The sequence below is a fragment of the Macrotis lagotis genome, chromosome 4 (genome assembly GCF_037893015.1).
Source record: "Macrotis lagotis isolate mMagLag1 chromosome 4, bilby.v1.9.chrom.fasta, whole genome shotgun sequence".
Classification (NCBI taxonomy): Eukaryota; Metazoa; Chordata; class Mammalia; order Peramelemorphia; family Peramelidae; genus Macrotis; species Macrotis lagotis.
The window spans coordinates 123,906,096-123,928,296 of record NC_133661.1 but is presented as its reverse complement, the minus strand read 5'-3'; the positions used below and the strand labels follow the sequence as shown (position 1 = coordinate 123,928,296).

At 34.5% G+C, this 22,201-nt stretch overlaps 1 protein-coding gene across 2 annotated transcripts in view; it reads right to left on the bottom strand.

Moving 5' to 3' along the window:
- Window positions 1-3,537: 3,537 nt before the first annotated feature.
- Window positions 3,538-22,201, bottom strand: part of RASGRF1 (Ras protein specific guanine nucleotide releasing factor 1) — a 212,815-nt gene continuing 194,151 nt past the window's right edge. For both annotated transcript variants that reach the window (XM_074231921.1, XM_074231920.1), the window contains 4 exons: window positions 16,869-16,948; window positions 11,302-11,419; window positions 10,189-10,257; window positions 3,538-3,883 (listed from right to left, as the gene is read on the bottom strand). In XM_074231921.1, coding sequence (XP_074088022.1) covers window positions 3,791-3,883; window positions 10,189-10,257; window positions 11,302-11,419; window positions 16,869-16,948 — 360 coding nt within the window. In that variant the 3' untranslated portion in view covers window positions 3,538-3,790. The remainder of the gene's footprint in view (window positions 3,884-10,188; window positions 10,258-11,301; window positions 11,420-16,868; window positions 16,949-22,201) is intronic.

Below are 22,201 nucleotides of genomic sequence, written 5' to 3'. Positions count from 1 at the left end.
GATCTATGTTGTTGAACAGCTCTAATTATTAGAACATTCTTCTTTTTTAAAAGTTTTATTGATGTCTTTTTTTTACACCACAATCATTTTCCAATACAACCCTCTCTTCACATATACACACAATGAACTGCTCCCTTGTAACAAAGAAAATGATAAGAAAAAGCACTGACATAGTGATCACTCTGTCAGGATTTGCAACATCTGACATTTGTAATTTCTCCACATTCTAAGGCATTTTACATCATCTGTTCTCTTGAATCAATAATGATAACTGAATTTAACCTGAGTCCAACTATCTATTAGTGTTGTTTTCATTTACATTATTGCAGTCATTGGGAAAATTGGTCTTCTAATTCCAGTTTCTTTGCTCTGTATCACTTCATTCAAGTTTCATGTTTTTCTGAATTCCTCATATTTGTCATTTTTTGTGGCACAATAATATTTCAGTACACCCCACATTCCCATAAATATTAGATTAGCAGACTTTTTTCCAACTATTTGTGAAGTGATGATTATCCACATTGTTTCTATATTTTTTTGCTAGTAGAAAACATAAATATTTTTATGGGACCATTTTGTCAATGACCTCCTTGAGAGTACATATAGAAAAGTGATATTGCTGAGTCAAAAAGTTATGATCAGGTAGTAACTTTCCTCGTATAATTGTAGATTATTTTTCAGATATATTGGACCAATTCACAACTCCACAGCTAGGTGCTGTGTCTATCTTCCCACTATCCCTCCAACATTGACTATTTTTCTTTTTCCTTTTTAATTAACTATTTGATGGATGACAGGTGAAACAGAAGTTTTAATTTTCATTTCTCTCAGTTTTTTGAGCAATCTTCATATGCTTTTTTTGTTTTTTTTGCAAGGCAAATGGGGTTAAGTGACTTGCCCAAGGTCATTTTTAAGTGCCTGAGGCCGAATTTGAACTCAGGTCCTCCTGAATCCAGGGTCTCCTCTATCTACTGCACCATCTAGCCACCCCCTTTTTATGCTTATTGATGGTTTGCAATTGTTTTGAAAACTCTTAGTTCATATCATTTGATCATTTATCTATTAGAGTTCAACTCTTAGTCAAAGAATATTTATAGTAAACTGAATCTGCCTTCATTTAACTTTAAGCACTTCTTCACAGCAACAAAGAGCAAAATCTATTTCATCTTTCATGTCGACATCCCTTTAAATATTTGAAGTTAACATCATGTCTCACCTTAGATTTCTCTTTCTCAGGCTAAACTATTTTCTTCAAATGTTCCTTATATTTTATGGTTTCTAGACTCCACATTATTTTTGGTCACTGTTTTCTGGATACCCACTAGTCAACTGATGCTTCTTTTAAAGTATAGTGGCCAGAATTGGACACAAATACTTTAGCTGTCGTATGATCAGAGAATTTTGCTAGAATATCTCAACCTATGATCTGAATACATTATTTTTGGTAATACTAGCTACTTCTTGACACTAATTTCCTTTGACTTCCTTTGAGTCTTTTTCTTTCTGGCTTCTTTCCTGGATGATTTCTTCTAACCTATTTCAAGATCATTAATATTCTCTAATAAGCTACAGCAAAGAGAATTGGAAAAGAAATCATTTTACCTTCTTTAGCTGGGAAATCAGCTTATTTTCTATATAATTGCAAAGCTTGGTTTACCTTTGTCTATTGTATATACATATATATATATCTTCTACTATTTACATATTGTCCCTCCCAGTAGAGTGCATGTGTCTTGAAGGCAGGGACTGGTTTTGTTTTGTTTTTGTTTTTTGTCTTTCTTTGTATCATCAGTGCTTTGCACAGTATCTGTCATATAGTAAGCACCTAATAAATGTTTGTTGACTGACTATTATATAACTGGATATTATTACAGGCTTCCTCTTATTAAATTTGTTTGTATAAATATCTTATCTCCTCTACTTTTCTTGGCGTTCAATGAGGGTATGAAATGTATGTTCTTCTTTATACCTTTGTTGATCTCCTGGGCACCTGTGACAGCACCTTACTTCATAGTATACTTTCAAAAAATATTTGTTGAATGAATGAATGAGTGAATGAATGAATCAATAAAAAACCCTACAGGTCATTGCAACAGGTCTTTTTATGTCCATATTTCTTGGGTTCTTGACAGACAAATAGTACTTGGTAGACAAATAGTACCTAATTTGGTAGCCAGATTGCCTGTTTTCTATGTCCACTTGCCTGAGTTCCAAGGATGCATAATAAGCTAGCCTGACCCCTCTTCTCTTCCTAGTTTTCAGTATCTGATCATTTTTTAGGAGAGTAGCTAACAAAATAAGGTGTCAACCACTCTGGCTCACAGCAGACACACATTTCTACTATCCTTTTTTGTTGTTTATTTATTATTTGTGTATGCCTCATTTCCCTGGCAAGACTGAGAACTTTCTTCAGGGATGGAACAATGTCCTATGCTTGGTATACCTCACAGTTACCTTTATTGTCACCAGTCTCATAGAAGATGCTAATGAATGATTGAGTTGAACTGAAAGGTAAAGAAAAAGTCCAGGATAAACACATCTAAACTCATTGTTCACCCTGAGATAGAATAGATTTATTAGCAAGAGGTAATCAGGAAACATATATTTTTACAAAAAATGGAAATTTTGCTTTTTTTTCCAAACAAGCTGTAAGTTGAAATATTTTAGGACTTGAAATAGAATTCTCATACCACTAGGTATTGCTTACAGCAAAAGTCTTCTGTTTGTTTTAGTGGAACATGCCTGCCACTTTGGAGTTAAACTGTGTTTTATATACTGTACAATGTAAAAAATACATGGTAGTATTCACAGAATAAGCACTACATTACTATATTCCTGCTAGAAGATATTTAGACAGGATTACAGTATATGCAATAAAAACACTTGGTAATTGTTTTTCTAATTCTACATTATGGTACTGATTATCACAAGGTATACAGATTTAGAGCATCTCAACATAAGCCTGTAATAATTGTTATATAGCTGAAATATTAAAAGTTACATTTTTGTGTGTTTCCTACTATAAATGAACTCTGGGCAGCAATTTACAAAAATCATGAATTGTATAAAACTACCAATGGTAGTTTTCCTCACAAAGGTATGGAACCTCATTCAGTTTATTTAAACGGTGATTCATGCTATCATATTAATAGAACAATGAATGATATGGCATTAGATGTGATAGTAGTCTTTTAAATTGTGATGAATTCTAACTTATACTATTCTCCATCAAGATTATTTAGTAATGGAAATTCTTTAAACAGTGGAATTTTTTTTTTGTTGTAGAAGATTGCTTTTGAAATTACATCACTGCCAGCAGGAATATATATTTTAAAATGACTTGACTTCAAAAGGCATATATATATGCATATGTGTTTTCCCCATTTATAGCAACTATTGTAAAATATGCTGGTAAGCGCCAGAATTGCTAACCCATCAGAACCACAGGGATTTGGACTGAGGAAAAAGGAAGCAATTATTGGTAGGGTTTCTTATAGATTGGTTCATTTTTCCTCTTTTGAGGAGGAAGCATGAGAATAAAAGAACAAAATAATACAGGTGTTCAAAAGAAATAGGCACCGCAGGAAACAGTGTTGGATTGTGAAATCTTAAACAATGCAGAAATTTGTATTCCAGTCCTACTGTAGTAATCTAAGAACAATAATGATTTTATTTTATTTAAGAAGCACATACTGAGAAGAAAATCTAGGGTGTCCAAGAGAAACAAAACAAGTATGTACATTATCATATAGAATGTATACACTTTATCTGCAGTTCCCTGGTCTGCTCTTCAGGTTGGTAATTTGGGTTCAATTCGTAGAGAGGATTCATAAAGACTTTCTTCATCCATTACAAAAGATTGGTCCAGTAAATATTGTGTTACCTGAAAAAATGAAATGGCAATCCTCTAAATGGCTGGTTAGGTTCTCAGGCCAGCCCACAAAAGCCTTGAAAATCCACAATATACCAGAAATACTATATATTTTCTGTAAAAAGACAACTCAGTAGGAAACAATACTGTTACAATAGTAGCAATCAAAATGGGAAAACAGTAAATTGAATAAGATATAGGCTTTAAAAACATCATATCTTATAATTTAGATTTTAAATGCTGATGCTTGAAGAAAATTAAGTTTAATAGTTATACATGTATAACATCAGATTACTTGCTGTCAGGGTGAGGGGGAAGGAGAAACATATGGACCTCAAAAATCTTGAAAAAAAATGAATGTTGAAAACTCTTTGCATATAATTGGAAAAATAAATAAATGAATAAATTTATATTAAAAAACAAGTTTAATTACAGGAGGATGCAGATGTAAAGGGGCATTTTAGTAGCATTTCTGAAGTTTGTATATTTTAAAGGGATTTAGAAGTTTAAAGTCTTAGTTCCTTTGTAATTAAGGAACTAAGACTTTAAACTTCTAAATGGTTCTTTGGGACATAATGGGATTAGCTATGGAGACCATGGATTCACAAACAGTTCTAGAAGCTACTCAATCATTTTATCTTAGAGTTCTCATAGTTTTTTCTCTCTCTCTCTTTTCTTAGTTTCTTTCTTTCTTTCTTTCTTTCTTTCTTTCTTTCTTTCTTTCTTTCTTTCTTTCTTTCTTTCTTTCTCTCTTTCTTTCTCTTTCTTTCTTCCTTTCTCTCTCTCTCTCTCTCTCTCTCTCTCTCTCTCTCTCTTTCTTTCTCTTGAGTTAAAAATCTGTGTTCAGATGCTTACTAGGTGTTTGGCTCTAGGCAAGTCACTTGTCTATTGTTTGCCCCAGTTTCCTCACTTGTAAAATAGAAATAATAAAAGCACCTACATACCAACATGGTGATGATCAAATGATATCATAATTGCAAAATGCTTAGCACAGTGTCTGGTACGTAGTAGACACTATTATTATTAATAATAATATTATTAATTATTCACATTAATATTAACACTACTAAATGTTTCTTGACTATTTGCTAATGGAATGTTTTCCTTTCAGTGACATTCTGTAAACATGTTGGAGTTTGGCCCAGTTAAATTGACATGACCAAATGGAGCTTGTTTGCCAAGTGAGTGGTAATGGTTTGATTAAAGACAATTCTTACATAAACTTTCCTTTAGCCTTGAGAACAGAAACCTTCATATGACTATTATCTTAATATCCAGTCACAGTCTGATAGAGTGCATTGGCAAGAATGGTACTTGTGGCATCCAGAAAGTCCCAGAACTCTATTGTTTGAATGCTTGTGCTTCTTTTTACCCTACCATTGCTTCTTTCATGACACCAGGAATTCCAGACTACCAAAATTTGTATGTAGAGGTTTCAGAAAACAGAGATACAATTAATTCTATTTTTCAGTGGAATTGAGGAAAAACACAGCTCTACAATATAAGTTAAAAAGCCCATTCCAGCTTATAAAAAGCAACATATTTGTATTTGGCAACACTATGAAATATGTGTGAAGGCAAGGTTTTAGAACACTAGTTCCAAAACCTTTAAGAAGGGAAGAGGGGAAGAACTTTTTCTGAGTGTAAATCAGATCCCTGGCTTAGGGAGGGATAGAATGCTCAAACATAGAACAGGAATAACATTTAAAGCCATCTTACTCAGGTCACTAAGGACCCAACCCTTAGGAATAAGGGCTAGAAGGGATCATAGTTCTCTCCTCTAGATAGTCAGAAACCTGTTTCTTTTAGGCACTTAAGAATTTTAACTAGTCCAGCAATAATCTTCACTCACCGTCTCTTTTACCAACAGATGTTGATGATATTTGTCCTTTGTTCTCTAAGACCATGACATCAGGGAGGTTTATGCCATAACAAGCACATGTGAAAAGGGTGCAGTGTGTCATATTGTCTCCTCTAGAGCCATCTGCATCCAGAGATCAGATATGGATCAGGATGACTGGAGATGGCCCTGGATTTAAGGCAATCAGGGTTCAGTGACTTGTCCAAGGTCACATAGGTAGTAATTATCAAAGGTCTGAGGCTGGATCTGAATTCCTGTCCTTCTGGTTCCAAGGCCAGTATTCTATCCACTGTGTGACCTAGCTGCCCCAACTAACACATGTAGTGATTGGCTAATGTTGATAGAATGGGTAAATGTATAAGAGGTACTCAAAAGCCAATGTATGAATATGCCCTAAATGAATAGACCAATGTCACTGATGGTAAGTTTTAGGAATTAATATCAATTTGAAGTTGGCAATCTGGTGTATCGCAAAGTGTCCTGGATTCTACTTTTTGTCCTGCCATTAGCTAACTGTGGGATTATGTACAACTGTTTTTTTTTTTTTTTGTTTAGTTTTTGCAAGGCAATGGGATTTAGTGGCTTGCCCAAGGCCACACAGCTAGGCAATTATTAAGTGTCTGAGGCCAGATTTGAACTCAGGCACTCCTGACTCCAGGGCTGGTGCTCTATCCACTGTGCCACCTAGCCGCCCCATAACTTTTCTTTTTAACTTAAAAAAGCCCCAACAATTTATCTTGCCCTCACCTGTAAAATGAGTGTTCCTTTATACTCAATGATCTCTAAGGTCTCTTTTGGTTCTAAAATGTTACAATTCTATGAAAGGAGTAGTCAATTCTGTTAGATGTGATCTCACAGAGACTGAGGAGAAAGGAAATTTTGAAGTACCAGTCCCTAATGGGTAGAATATGGGCAAAGGAAAGAACAAGAAAGAATAAAAAATGGGATCCACCAAACCTTTTGGTCATCTTTTGGTCAATATTGTTTTGGAGACAAAATTTTCTTGTAATTCAAGTCAGTGACAAATAGGTCTATGGTCATTAGTCTTATCCATTTTTATTTATTTTTTAATTTAATTTAATTTAATTTTTTTGGTAAGACAATGAGGTTAAGTGGCTTGCCCAAGGCCACACAACTAGGTAATTATTAAGTGTCTGAGGCTGGATTTGAACTCAGGGACTCCTGACTCCAGGGCTGGTGCGCTATCCACTGCACCACCTAGCTGCGCCCCCCCCATTTTTATTTTTTACAAAAAAGAAGATTTTATGCTTGCATCTTTTCAATCTTAAGGGACTTTTACTATCCATGAGTTCTTAGAAACTTTAGCTAATATCTGCAAAATTGTTTTTACCAATTTTTAATATAAGTATGGGGGCCACCAGGTTTTTTGATTGAATCAATTAATCGCCAAACACCTCCAAAAGTAATTGCCTTTACCAGATGATAATCCCTCTCTTGAATTAATCAACGAATCAATTAATCAAAGGTATTAGACTAGAGAACTCCATTGTATGAAGTGGAGTAATGCTGAGGTAATATGGCCATATTCTGTGTTTTTTATAAAATTGAAAGCCAGTTCAGATACATTTAATTATCTGTCAGGCTAAAGAAAAGAACAGTTCAGTCTGTAGTCTGAGAGGGAATTACTTTTGAGAAGAGGATCACTGTTAGTTTCACAGGGTTGGAAGAGTTGGGCCTCTCATCATCATCCTGGAATTGTACCAGTGATGGAAATGACTGGTAATAGTGAACTTTGGAGACACTAACAGGAGCCGAGAATCAACTAGCAAGGCAGCTTCAAAACTCTGCAAGGAGCCCAGAAGACTATAGCATGGTTAAGGGAAATTTCATGAGAACCCTAATAATGGGAGAAATGGATTTTCAGTTGTAAGTTACCCTGTGCCACCTATACCAGGCCCACTTTACCCTGCAATTTTATGTCCTGATTATTGAGTATGGCATAGACTTTTGGAGGATCTTTTATACCAACTGCTATCACTATAGCACCTTAGTAAATATCTCTTTCTAAAGACTAATTAAATCCATTGACTAATAATTCTCTAGAGGAAACACTTTGGCAGGCTCATTATCCCAATGTATCTGTGAAAATAGGGATTTGGAATAATGTAATACACCAGATTGCCAACTTCAAATTGATATTAATTCCTAAAACTTATCATCAGTGACACTGGTCTATTCATTTAGGGCATATTCATACATTGGCATTTGAGTATCTCCTATACATTTACCCATTCTATCAACATTAACCAGTCACTACATGTGTTAGTTGGGGCAGCTAGGTCACACAGTGGATAGAATACTGGCCTTGGAACCAGAAGGACAGGAATTCAGATCCAGTCTCAGACTTTTGATAACTACTACCTATGTGACCTCAAGACAAGTTACTGAACTCTGATTGCCTTAAATCCAGGGCCATCTCCAGTCATCCTGATCCATATCTGATCTCTGATAGGAGATGGCTCTAGAGGAGACAATGTGACTGAGCACTGCACCCTTTTCACATGTGCTTGTTATGGCATAAACATCCTTGATGTGCTATATTTTAAGCACACTGAGAAGTCATTAAGCCATGATTATCTAAATCTATCCAATTGCTTAAAAAATCAAAAAGTCTATTGTAAATTAAAAGTATTTACAAAAAGTTCTCAAGAGAACCAAAATCTAACTGAAATACAGGTAAACATTCTATAGGTGGTGAGAAGATAGTCCTTTTTATTATTGGGTAAGTTAACTCAGAATTGATTATTCACTACTAAACACTTCAGAAATTAGAAAGCAGTATAATCTGATTAGAGGCAGTCAATGATTTCAGTGATTAGACCTAAGCATTGACTTATTGACTTATTAGCCTATCCTTTTTCTTTTTAGATTTTTCAAGGCAATGGGGTTAAGTGGCTTGCCCAAGGCCACATGGCTAGGTAATTATTAAGTGTCTGAGGTCGGATTTGAACCCAGGTACTCCTGACTCCAAGGCTAGTGCTCTATCCACTGCACCACCTAGCTGCCCCTTAGCCTATTCTTTTTAAAAAAAAAATTAAATCTATTATTGGCCATGAGTAGAGGACAGTATATTTGAAGTTCCAGGAATATGTTGAAATTCCTTAAGCAAGGGCTTAGGTTCAGTTCACATTGTTGTGGATGAATATCTATTAATGTAATATAGATTCTTAGCATTTAGTATAATGCTTTATATGTAAACTAATAATGATCTGTTGATTTTTAATTTGATTTGATTACTTAAGCTAATGTTCAATTTTTTTTAAAATGCAGATTTGAACTTAATGAATGAATTTGTTAATTATTCTTCCTTAATGGAGATATTAGTTATAAAATAAGCAATGCTCTAATTTTACAGGCACCAACCCAGAGCAAAAGCTATAAACAGAATTCACTCATATACAGAGATTAAAAAAAAAACCAAATAGGGAAACCAAAGGAAAAATAGATGTGGTGTAACTTGAATAATTGTGAGCCTTGAAATAATCTATTAATTGAACTGAGAATGATTTTTTTGTTTCAAAACTTATTATTCAAAACCTTTTAATGTACTTTCTACTTAAGTAAGGAAAATAAATGGAAGATAATTTAATCTTAGGTAATTTAGCATCTTGCAGAACTTCTGAGTCAAAACTTAGCCTAATTTTTACCATTCACAAGAGGCCGTTCTTCATTGTCCCAATTATGGATCTCCACTCATTTCTCCCTAATATTATTTTGTGGTTAATTTGGATATTTTGAACTTATCTTTACAAGTTGCATCTCCTCAAGGCTGGGGCTAATTTTCTTTTCATATTTGTGTTTCTAGTGTATAGCATTGTTCCTATTACATATTTGGTGCTTGTGAAAATAAATTATATTGATTTGGGATATCATTCTGTTGGAAAAAAGGTGAATTAGCACAGGCCAGGGCTTATTTTCATTGGTGTTCTAGCTAGCTGTTCTGATGGCAACTGGCCCCTGAAGTCTTTGACTTAGTTGTAAAGTTAGATACCATTAATAGACACATAGGTGCCACATGTGCACATATGTATATAAATATAGGTATACACATAATACATTCACACACATATATGTATATATATATGAAAATAATTGCAAATGTGCAGGTGTATATATGTATATCTATCTATATCTATCTATCTATCTATCTATCTATCTATCTATCTATCTATCTATCTTCCCAATCTATGATTTCATCAATAGAGGGATGCAAATTCATGTGAGACACTTGCTAATAACTTCAGTCTTAGTTGTCTGGGACACTAAGTGGTTCATAACTCGTTCATGATCATTTGTTCATGAAGTTAGTACTTGTCAGGGGAAAGACTTGAACTCATACCCTTTTGAATCCAAGGCTGATCTTCAAATCACCATCTCACATTACCAATTTCCCCCTTTCCTCCTAATTCTCAAACCACAAGTCATTAAAACATACCTTTGCTTGGTGTTCTATTTTGTAGGCTGTTTGTTGAAACTGACGAATCTCTCTGATAATATGGGATATCTGTATAACAATAAAAATAATTTTTGAAAAATGCCCTTCTGCTATATTGCAGAAAATTTAAAATGGAATTCAACTGAGTTAGATGTCAGTCTTATATAATATATAATTATTTGGAATTCATTTCATTCTTTGAAGATTATATCAGGATATAGTGATCTTTAGACTTGTGCTTGCTTCTGAGGGAAATGCATCACTTGTTAAATCTATATTATTAGTAGTCTATGTAGAGGCAAATTTCATTTTAGTGAGTTTCAAAGAATGTTACATTGCTATATTCAGGTATTACTGAAATAGACTACAATGGCAGCAGTGTATTTTGGATATTCTAGGTGTTAGCTATTCATTTAAAAATTGATCTGTATATATATATATATATATGTATGCATGTATATATAGTATATTACATTCCCAAAAAGCAGTTAGGGGTGAAACAGGATGTGAAAAGAGATTTTCTGTTGTCAGAAGTATTTCTCCCTCAGTCCAAATAGCTTTGTATAACTTCATGTTTTACATACACTTAGTGTATATATATTGTTTTTTTTCCAAATAGAATATAAGCTCCTTGAAGACAGGGACTTCCAGTTTAGTTTTGGCTCATGCCAAGTCCCAGAATGCCTTGCATAAACTAGGTTACTGAATAAATGTTTGTTAAATTGGAGCTGATCATTCCCAAAGGTGAAGAAATAACTTCTGTCATAGTCAATAAATTGTATGGAGATCAGTTTTGAAAAGCTGATGAGTCTTGGTTTGCTTGTGAAGTGTTTTTTCTGCAACTGACCAAATCCCATGGTTTTTTACTGAACTATGGTGATTAACCATAGAGTTGGGAGTCTTTACCCATCTTTTCTGGATGCTGTGGCCAATCAGCTACAACTAAACCCTTCTTACCCCTCCAGGGGTGACCAGTTGGAAGTTGTTCATCTCAGTAAGCTGCATATTACTCACTAAAAGATCAGGAGGTATGGCCCACTTTCAGAATCAATAGCCCCCCCCCCCCCCCAAGCAGTTCTTTATTTCCCTTAGAGATAAGCACTGGAAACTCACCATTCTCATTTTGGAGAAGTTTACCAGGCCATCTTCTGTATAATTGGGTGTTCCTTCTTCTATAAATGCCAAATCAGTGAGGTACATTCCAAGATATGGAACACAAGGTGGATCACAACTTCAAAGCAAATGGTATTAAAAAGATTTCATTAACACACATACAAACACACACAAACACAACCCCTCTAGGGTTATGTCTGCTTTGCACACACTTTTGTATTTTCTCTTTTAAAATAATATCGTTAGGTTTACTCATCTATGTGTTTTTTAGGAGCCAGAGATAATTTGTATAAATTCTGGTATAAAGAATCAATATAGGTTTCAAATTTAGGGTTTGGCACCTATTTGCCTAAAAGTAAATACTGTAGAGGCCTCAGTTTGCCCATCAGTAAAAAGGAATCTATTTTAGTGGTGATGAGAATTACATGATCTAGTAAGGCCCTTCTTAGGATCTGGCAATTTCTATTTCCTCTGATCCTTCAATCAAAGTAATAATACCACCATGACCTATAAGACATTCTAGAAATTTCTTTTCTTATATTTCAAATTGTTTCCCACTGTGATCTGACATGTTTTTATTAGTCTAGTTAGCAAGTACTTTTCTGTTTCTTTTTTGTCTCTTGTTTCCCAATCATTAACCATCTTACCTTTTTAACTCAGATTTCCTTTTCCTCCATTAAAACTCCACCAAAAACTCACTTTTTAAAAAATCAAATACTTCCACCTGACTAACTATATTCCATCCCCCAAATCCCTTTGGAACCTTTCCATTCCTATTTATTTACAAATGATTAAGTGTACTCTGTCATATTCATGATTTTTAAACTAGTGTTGATGATATATGTAGTTTTATTTTTGTGCCTATTATTACTACTAGTTCATCTGTATCTAAGATGACCACACCAACCAAACAAATGATTGGAGGCATGATTATTCCATTATCTGGTGGTATGGGTGCGACCTTTTGTTGTCATCACAGTTCAGTGCTCTGCACTTAAGTGCATAATACATTTTTTTTTGCTATCTTTGAACTCTTCAGAGAATTCATACCAGTAACTGCTTGCTCTTTGGGATCCCCCTTTGGTTGGTCAAAAAGCTAATAGATCGATTAGTGCTTAGATGAATGCCTTTGCCAAGCTACTAAAATGCTAAAGCATGTCATATGATGTTTCTGTTTTTTACATTGGCTCTTTCCTTTGTAAAATAGGGATTACTATTATTCTCTTAGTAAGAGGAAGTATTGGTAGTACTGTTAAATACCTTTGAGTTTTTTTGTTTGTCTTGGTACATTGTAAGCTATTAACAAATGTTCTGTCTATAGAGTTTCTTCTCTATTATCTATCAATCTATAACTATATCTATCAATCATCCATGTATCTATGTATTCTCTATCTATCTATCTATCTATCTATCATAGATCTATTGATTTATCAATCTATCCTAGGTGAATATAAAAGTATTATGATGATGATGGAAACTTTGTACATTTTTAGATTTTCAATTTATCATTAAATGTTTATTCAATAGAACTCCTGCAAGCACCATGCATCCTTCTTGTCAACATAGCATACAAACCAAGACTTAGCATAATGGCAGCCAAAGCACAACATGACACAGACAATTGGAGAGAAAATAATAATTAGAATGTACAATAAGATCCCTGGGGGATAGTAAAGAGGAAAACACACAGGCTAATGGGAAGAAGGAGGCACTTTTCCAGTTTTAAAAAGTGATTTGAATCCTATTCATTCAGCACAGTGTGGAGCACTAGTGGAAAGAAACTGAAAAGAAGCAAAGTACAATGGAAACATCACACTTACAATTACATATAATACAGTCTAGACTCGTTACCAGCTTACCCCTGCTAACTTTATCCTTTCATTAAAACCATTTTCCTGTCAATTGCAAAGCTTTCCAAGGACCACTTGAAACTAGATTTCCTGGCTTATCATGAGAGAAAGGCAGGCAGTTGTGGAGGTAATAATTGAGTGGAAAACTCACTGGATGAGAAGCCAAGAGTCTTGACTTTCAGTCCTAGTTCTGTCTGTATGACCTTGGGCAAGTTGTTTCACTTCTCTAGGACTCAGTTCCTTCCTCTCAGGAGAATTATAGAATTTCCAACTGGAAACAACTTTGGAAATAATCAAGTCTGAGTCTCCTTATCTTGCAGATAGGAAACTGAGGCCCAGAGAAATTAAGTGACATGCCCAAAGTCATACAGTTTTGTAAATAGTAGGGTTTTAACTCAGATTCTCTGATTCCAAACCAGTGCTCCATCCCATGTAGTCAAATGCAAGGATTTGACTAGATGATTTCTAATTTCTCTCTTAACTCCAAAATTCTATAATATATTGTATACAAATTGTAATATAAGCTGCCAAGTGCTATATAAATGTGAGGTGCTCTCAATTATTACATTAGCACTCTATCTCTGCTTGTGGCTCCAAAAACAAATAAACAAAACATATGAATGCTTGGAGAAGAATTTTGTCCCAATAATACTTAGGAGGAGAGTTTATAGAGTAGTAAGATATGCCTATAACTAGAAGATTTTATACTGACAAACCCTTACTTCTTATTTCTCAATCATAATAAATACTCAAATTTCAGTAGTCTTTCCTTTCTTTTACTGCCCACAACTCTAAGAAGAAAGATCAGAAGGTAAAACGAGTCCAGACTGAATGTGAATGATTAGAAATTGTAGAATCTCTCTGAAGGTCATTCACTTAGGTGTTTGAAAATCAGGACCAAGGGCATACTGTGGTCATATCTACCAGGAGCAAGATGACAGCTGGATTTATGTTTGGGAGAGCCAGTTGGTTCTATTTTGGGGACAATATCCAGATGTGGTAATAGGATAGATATGGGAATTTGCCAGATCTCTTACATCATCAACCCATTTTGAGCTCCAGTTGTATGCCAAATACTCTGCTGGAGACTGTGAAATATTACAAAACAAGTCTTCAGGAAGTTAAATTTTAACTAGGGAAATAAGAGAAAAACATAATACAAGGACATACATGATTATAAATAACACATGAAATAGATACATAATCAATTAAAATGCTGAAACATATATATATGTATATATATATACATATATATAAATATATATATATATATATGTGACTGCTAAGGGACTACTGGAGTGCTTGGAAATAAGTGGAGGTAGACAAACCATCAGCAAAGTGGTATCTTGAAGGCATGCTATAAAGGATTTGAATTGATATTGAATTAAATGAAAATCATGATATATTCTGGAAAGGATTTGGTCACTGGAGAAAATGACCATGGAAAGTCTCTTCTGTTAGGCAAAGGGCGAATCTCTTGGGGACTATAAATTTAAAACAATATACATAGGTTCTAAAACTGATTCTTAGAATATATGATATGAAAAAATGAGAATTCAAAAGAAGTAAATCTATCTGGGGTGTTAAATATTCTGGTCTTTTAAAGTGAGAAAAAATTTGGGAAAAATTATCAATGAATTTTAGGTTGTAATCTGGGTCTGAGAATTTATACTTCTCATTCAAAAACTCTCATATTCAATTCTTCCATTAATGGCAGGATTTTGATTATTTTACTCATAAAGTAGTGCTTATCCATTGCAGATAGAAAGAGCTATAATAGAAGTTCAGGCAGAATAATTTAGAGAGAAAATTCTTTGAAGTATCAGGCAGCCTGGATTCTAGTCTTTAACCATAGAATATTAGGCAAATGATTTAATCTTTTTGTGCTCCATATACTCTTTCCCTCCCCCTCTCCTTAAAGACAGAGATTTCTGCCTAGGTCTATCTTAGATTGATGCATGCAAAGGATAGATTATGTATTAAAATACAAATTCTTGAGGGGGAAAGTGCTGTTAGCATTATGTTATCTTATTATTTTCTTTTAATTTACAAAGATAGATCTATACCGCAAGGCTAAGTTTATGATTTTATAATGAACTCCTTAAATTTCACTTCTAAGGAAATTAAAAGCCTAGAACCAAATATTACCTTTCTGAAGAGAATAAAAAAGTAGAGTCACAATCTATGGCTTGCTGAACTGGAGACAACAGGAAAGAGATATTTGCTATTTTAACCAGAAAAGGGGAAACCAGCAAGGCAGTGTGGTACAAAATGAGAAACTGAGGAGGCAAATAGGGAAGGATATTAAGCAGAAAAGGAGATTAAGGTTGATGAAGCTGCGGTGAAGAGGTTTCTCTGCAAGACAGATGTTTGTGAATGAATAATGTAGCCCAAGGCAAAGCACTGACCCATGGAGAAAGAAAAAAAATATCGTAATGTCTCCGAGGGATCATGACTGAAGAGAAGATTTAACAGCACAGATGGATAGAACATCTGCCAAAGGACATAAAATTGGGGATGATCAAGCCAATGATACATTGAGCTGGTGAAAGACGGACTGAAGGACAGCAGGAAGACACAAGAAGAACAGGAGGAGGCTCTTGGAGTCAGGAAAGGAAATTCATCAGTACCTTCTTCCATTTGACCTCCCTATCCTGGTTATTGAAGGGCTAAAGGCATTGATTGATCTCTATGCTCAATCTTGATAGCGAGTAAACAAAAAAAGTTGTTGGGGACACCAAAATATTTTGGACAATGGGTTTTCAGATGGAAGGGCAGAGTGAGCAGCACAAATGTGCTCTGATGGGACATAGAACATAGGATTGTCTCAAAGTTGTCTAAGGAAGCACATTCAGAATTCTAATGCTATTCAATCAACAGGTGATTATGTAACACACAGTGTGACTGTATGGGAAATGGAAGCCATTATAGAGACCAAATGGAATTTCCAAAGAAAGCACTTGATGGATGAGTGGAAGAGGCAACACTCATTGAAAATAACATATTCAGCATGTTACATTACAGTCACAATGAGAATGCACAATCAATGACCAATCTATCTTTTTAGGAGTTCTAACAGAATTTGATGGAGACTCTGTTTTTCCTCTTCTCAGCAATTATTAGGCTTTCTTGGTTTTATTGTAGAGTTAAACATGGCAGATAAACAAAGTGCTACCTGCAGCTTGTCCTCTGTCTATCATTTGGCGTAATGATAGTTAAGGTAAAGCTAAAGTCATTCATACCGGCTTAGATACCTGGAAACCCAACTTTAGAAACACATTAAGCTTTACTCATTTTTCCATTTCAGTCAATTGAGGCACCAAGTGAAGACAAATGCCTAGTGAATTTAACACATCAATGGTTCTGAGTTCTAATCCTAGCTCTTACATTTGCTTGCTGTATAACCATAGGCAGATCTCATTCCATTATTTTGTTCCTCTGTTTCCTCTTCCAGAAAGAGGTAATGATAACTACAAACTGATCATTGTGTGCTTAATGAACAATAAAAATATTACTTAGCAGATTCTAGGCCACAATTATCATGACTTAATGTTGTGTTCTGAACCAAGTTTCATTCATTTGCTTCCTACATACTTGTAACATTAATAATGGCAAGCAGACTTCTTTTCATTATTTTTTAATTTTTGGAAAAGTTTTGTCTGCAGTGGCCTTTTAAAATTTTTTAGATAAGTAGGAATCACAAAATGACACACTTACTTTTTCAGAGCTTCTCTCAGATTCTTAAATCTGCCCTCTGATGACACAAGTTTTTGGAGTTTATCAATCAAAGCTTTTGTCTAGAAGGAATTAGAAGCATTTACTAGAAAACAACACATTTAAAATGTCGGAAACAAGTTGCTTTGCACTTCCTCCAACTTTATGTCCTTGCTAAAGTAGAGAAAAAAATTGTTGTGTGTTTTTGCATGGTAGAATATGACCTGGTCTTAGAACTTCTTAGATGTCAACCTGTCTTCTCTTACATGCACAATACATATATCTCTCTAAAAGAAATTTTCATTGGATATGTATAAGTGGGGTTAAAATTTGACTCTCAGAATAGGCTATATAGTACTAGGTTTAGATGTTTTTTAATAAACATTTTAAACTTGAGATTAATTTAAATAGAATTTCATCCTTGAAACAAGGAAAAAAAGATCAATTTTTTTTAAAGACACTTTTGCCTACTGGTCTATAAGAATGCCACATTATCTCCCACTAACATGTAAAAAAATGAATCCAAAATTCGACAGTAACAGGATTTTGCAGTGGCCTGGTTTTACTTGGCAGCTTTGCAAGCATTAATTTCATTTGAATGGATTGACACCATTGTCATATGCTTCTCAAAGTTGTGGCATAGCATTTACTCAATTATGAAAGATTTACAATTTTACTTGCAAAAAGAAGTATACATAGTATGTTACTGGATGAGAACAGGTTTAATGGCCATTATATAAGTCATTAGATTATTTCATATAGTGAGTGGATAACATGGTTAGTCAGGTGAGATAGGAAACTGCACAAAAATAACAATATATGGATACTGGAGATATTTTGCTTTATACAAAAATAGTGTAGAGAACTGCTGATTTTCAGATATCTTCATCCTATTGCCATATATTCCTTTTCTCCTCATAAGATCTTTTTCCAAAAAAGGATATCACTTCTATAAAGTCCTACCTTTTAATTACCTTTAAAGACAAATATTGTTCCTTTAAGAAAATGTCTGAATTTGAAATGATTACCCTAGAAGAAAAGTTTTGAAAAGAAAACTAAACTTTAATGCCAAGCTTTTTAAAAGTCAGATATTAAATAATCACATGTGGTGAAATCCATAGATTAGGCTCCAAAGAAATGACAAGTGTCTGACTCTTCAATCAGAAGCCAGAAGGTCTAGTGACAGAAGACCTGGGTTTGAGGCCTAATTCTACCTTGTCTCAGTTTTGTCATAGCAGGCAAATCGCTTCCCCTTTTGGAAACTGTAAAATGAGAAGTTAGGATTAGATATTCTCTTAACATTCTGATATTCTGTCATTCTTTCACATGTATAGAGTTCAATGAAAAGGAGACAAGCAATGTTCTTTCTCTGCTGCTAACTGTGTGATCTTAGCATGTGATCATAGAAAGATGACTAGATTTGGAGTTTAGAGAATGTAAATTTTGAATCCCAGTTCTGCTAGTTGGGTGACTGGTTTGCAAGTTAATGTCTTTGGGTCTCAGTTTCCTCATCTGTAAAATAAGGGCATTGGAGTACATGACTTCTAAGCTTCCCTTCTACCTGGCAAGCTTTAGCCTAAATCACTGAACCTCAGTCATCTCAACTGAAAAATGAGGGGAACTGACTCCAAGATAATCTCCAAGATCCCTTCCAGGCCCCAAAATACAGGTTTCAGACTGTAAAGTTGCATGTTAATTAGTGACAAAAATAGTAGTCTAGCAACATTCTTCAGCTTAGGAAATTTCAGTGTGCTCTCTTGTGTCTCGCAAGGACATTGACTCCAGTTGACTGCACACTGAGATTTAACCCAAGTCTTTATTGGAAGAAATCTTCCCACAGGAAATCACAATCTGATTTCATGGTCTAGTTGAAGTGGAAATCAATGTAGTTTCATGATAATTCTTCAGTGGTGAAGGAATTAGGAGACCACGTCACTTAGCTGTTTCCCAAAGATGAGGAATGATCTTAAGCCCAGTAGGATTAAACTTGAACAGATCTAGCTTCCCTTCCAGCTTTAAAATCCTGTAATGAGGCATAACCCAATCCAGGAAGGAATATGGCTATTGTTATCTACTTTCTTTAAATTTGTTAGAGGTATAGAGGTTGTATAATGTTCCAATATGCCCCTTTCTGAAAAATATAATATTATTCTTATGGTTTGGGGATGCACAGAGAAAGTGAAGAAAGCAAAGAAAAGCAAGCTAAAATCAGCACAATGGAAATGCTTCTTCCTATGAGGAAAAGGGAGCTATGAATGTTTAATCTTAATTTTTGATTTCTACCTATACCATTGATTTAAGTATATTCACATTTTGAAGGAAGGCTTCTGATGTGGATGTCAACTCACGTTTTAATAAAATCAATATTCTAATTCCATCCTGGAAAAGTGATCAATGAAGTAACCAAAATTTTTTTTTCTCTGAATATTTACTTCTGCCTGGTACTGTCTTCTTTGATCTGGATAGGATACAAATTTAGGAGTTCACATGGATTGTGATGGCTTTAAGGCAGGTTGCTATCTCCCATGGCTGGGATCTAAACAGGGTTTTGCCTTTCCTTAGGTTCAATCTGATTTCTTGTTTGTAAAATCTTTATTAATATGTGAATACTTCCATAATTTCAGGGTCACCCACAGATAACCCGACTTGAATGTGGCAAGTACAAAAAAAACTGTAGGAACAACAAAATTACCACCAACTTGCATTTTAGGGGCTGGCAGTAAACTCTAAATTCACAATAACTTCACATATTCTGCTGCTCAGAGATTAGCTAGGTAGATTAGAGGGTTGGATTTGGAGGCAGGAAGATTTGAGTTCAAATTGAACTTCAGACATTTACTAACTGTGACATTGGGCAAGTAAGTCACTTAACCTTTATTTGTCTCAGTTTGTAAAATGGAGATAATAATAGTAATACCTACCTCACAGAGTGGTTAAGAGGATAAAATGGGATAATAATTGTAAAGTGCGTTGCAAACTTTTAAGTGGTATTTATTATCATTATTATTAAAAACTGGAGTAGTTGGTTATATTGGTACTGGATAGCATCTTGCTTTCTTCATTTCTTCAAGTCAGGAAGAGAAACTCTAATAACAGGCAGCTAGGTGGGTTATGGATAGAATACTGGGCTTGGAATCAGGAAGCCCTAAATTCAAATATGGCCTCAGGCACTTAATAGTTGGGTTTAACCTCTGCCTCAATTACTTCAAATATCAAGGGGACAATAAAAGTACTTATCTCAAAAGGTTGTTTTGAATATATCAAATAAGAAAATATTTGCAAAAAAGTGCTTAGCACAGTACCTTAAACATAGTAGGTATTATGCATATTCCAGCTATTATTATTATTATTATTATTATTAATTCATAACTATTCCTGTTAGACCTAGAACATATTTATATGATAAAGCTCTGCAAATGAGTCACCAATTTTTGATGTAACAGTGCATATACATTTATATGGCACCCAACAAATGAACCATTTTTTTGAATGAAGTCTATCGATTGCTCTTAGCTCCTTCAAGGTAATCTGAAGGAGTTGGCAAAGTTGCCCTAGTTGGCTCCTTTTTGGCTAATTCAAAAGTTTGTCCACTAACTATCTTCATCATGCTAGCTTCTAGGTATGAGATTATTTTAGGGAAAGAGATTTGGGGCATGTGGAGTAAATAAGGAGAAACAAGATGAAACTAACCACCTTCATGGAATGATTTGAGGAAATAAAAGACTCAGTATCCCTCATACTTTCCTCTATTCTCCCTCAGTACATTCTTTTTCCATTCTCCAACCCCATTCTACTTATCTGATATGTGAAATTACACAAATAGAATTTCTTTATTTGGTTTGTGCAGCTCTGTCTACTATTAGAAGTGATATTTTCTCCCCTTCTCCTTCAGGGTCACATAAGATATTTAACTTTATCAGTCCCTTGTTCCTTAGTATTCATGAACTTAAAAGAACCTTCTTTTCATCAGGCTTTGCTAGGAGGAAGGGGATCTTTATAAGAGAAACCAAGGTGAATTTTAGGAGAGAAAAATAGGAGAAAAAGGGGAAAGAAAAGGAGGCTATTCTTACTAAGATGAATTTGACTTATTCACCATTTTGCTTAGGACCTAATTTAGAACAGAACCAGGCTTTATATCTTTAATGCTCCCATGAGCTAAAAGACGAAATGAAGACTATATATATGCTATTATTAGTATTTGTTTTTCTGATCTTCTAGGAGATTTATTAAATTTGATAGTTCGCCATCAAATCCAGCCCCTTCAAATTCCATAGAGAACAATTTAGAAATATTACTAGTAAACGGTTATGCTTTGATAGAAGATTCCCTCAAAAGACATGAAGTCAATAATAACAGATGGTTATTTTTTTAGTGTTAGCAGATTGCTGCAGACTGTTAACTTTGAAGAAGATTGACTAGAAAGAAGCAAGACCCTATAAATAAGCAAAAGTCTTTCGCAAACCTTAGTGTTGCGGTAGCATGCCATTCTGCCACCTAGATGGAGATAAAATGACATGTGATATTTTGGAGGCACAAGTTCCAGGTCAAACTAAAGGCTGCAAAATCACAAACTGATTCATTCTACCTTAAATTAGTGGACTGGGTAACATTAAGGTAAATTTCAATTTCAGACCCTAACTACAGAAGACCAGAACAAGTTTTCAGTAATGAGGTTCCCAGAATACTTCATCCACAAGAGTAGCAGCTTTGGTCCCTGAAATTTGTTTAATTTCCTTAGAATCACAATATTCAAGAAGAATGGAAGACATCAAGATACCAGAATAAGCAAAATGCTGAACTGATGAGATTTTTAGTTCTTTATAAGGAGATCTAAAGAAATGCTTTGAAAGGTTCTTGACATTCCCCTTCAAACAATGTTGGAAGTTACATCATTTGGTCAACTTTGTAGTATAGTCACCTGAGTCAGGGTGGTTAATTTTAAGGATAATATTCTGATCAAAAGAATGAGTCAAACTGAAAACAACAGCAGGTTCCATAGTTAACACCTTCTGTTATTCATCAAAAGAAATCAGAACTTTGCCTGGGAGCTAGGTAGGTACAGAAGAAATTTCAGTCTTCATAATACATGATCTAGTCATATTTCTTTAGAGATACCCAACCCATATCTTCAAATATAATATTTCTCTACTATGATTCCCCAGTTTTTCAAAAGGCAATAAACACTTGCTTTTCTATGATGCAAAGTGAATTGTTAATAATTGCTATGTGGTAGAATTGTAATGCCATAAGTTTGACATAACAGTATTGTGTGGTGGATATCATACTGGCCTAACCCGGAACTGGGAGACCTGGGTTCAAATCCCACTTCAGACACT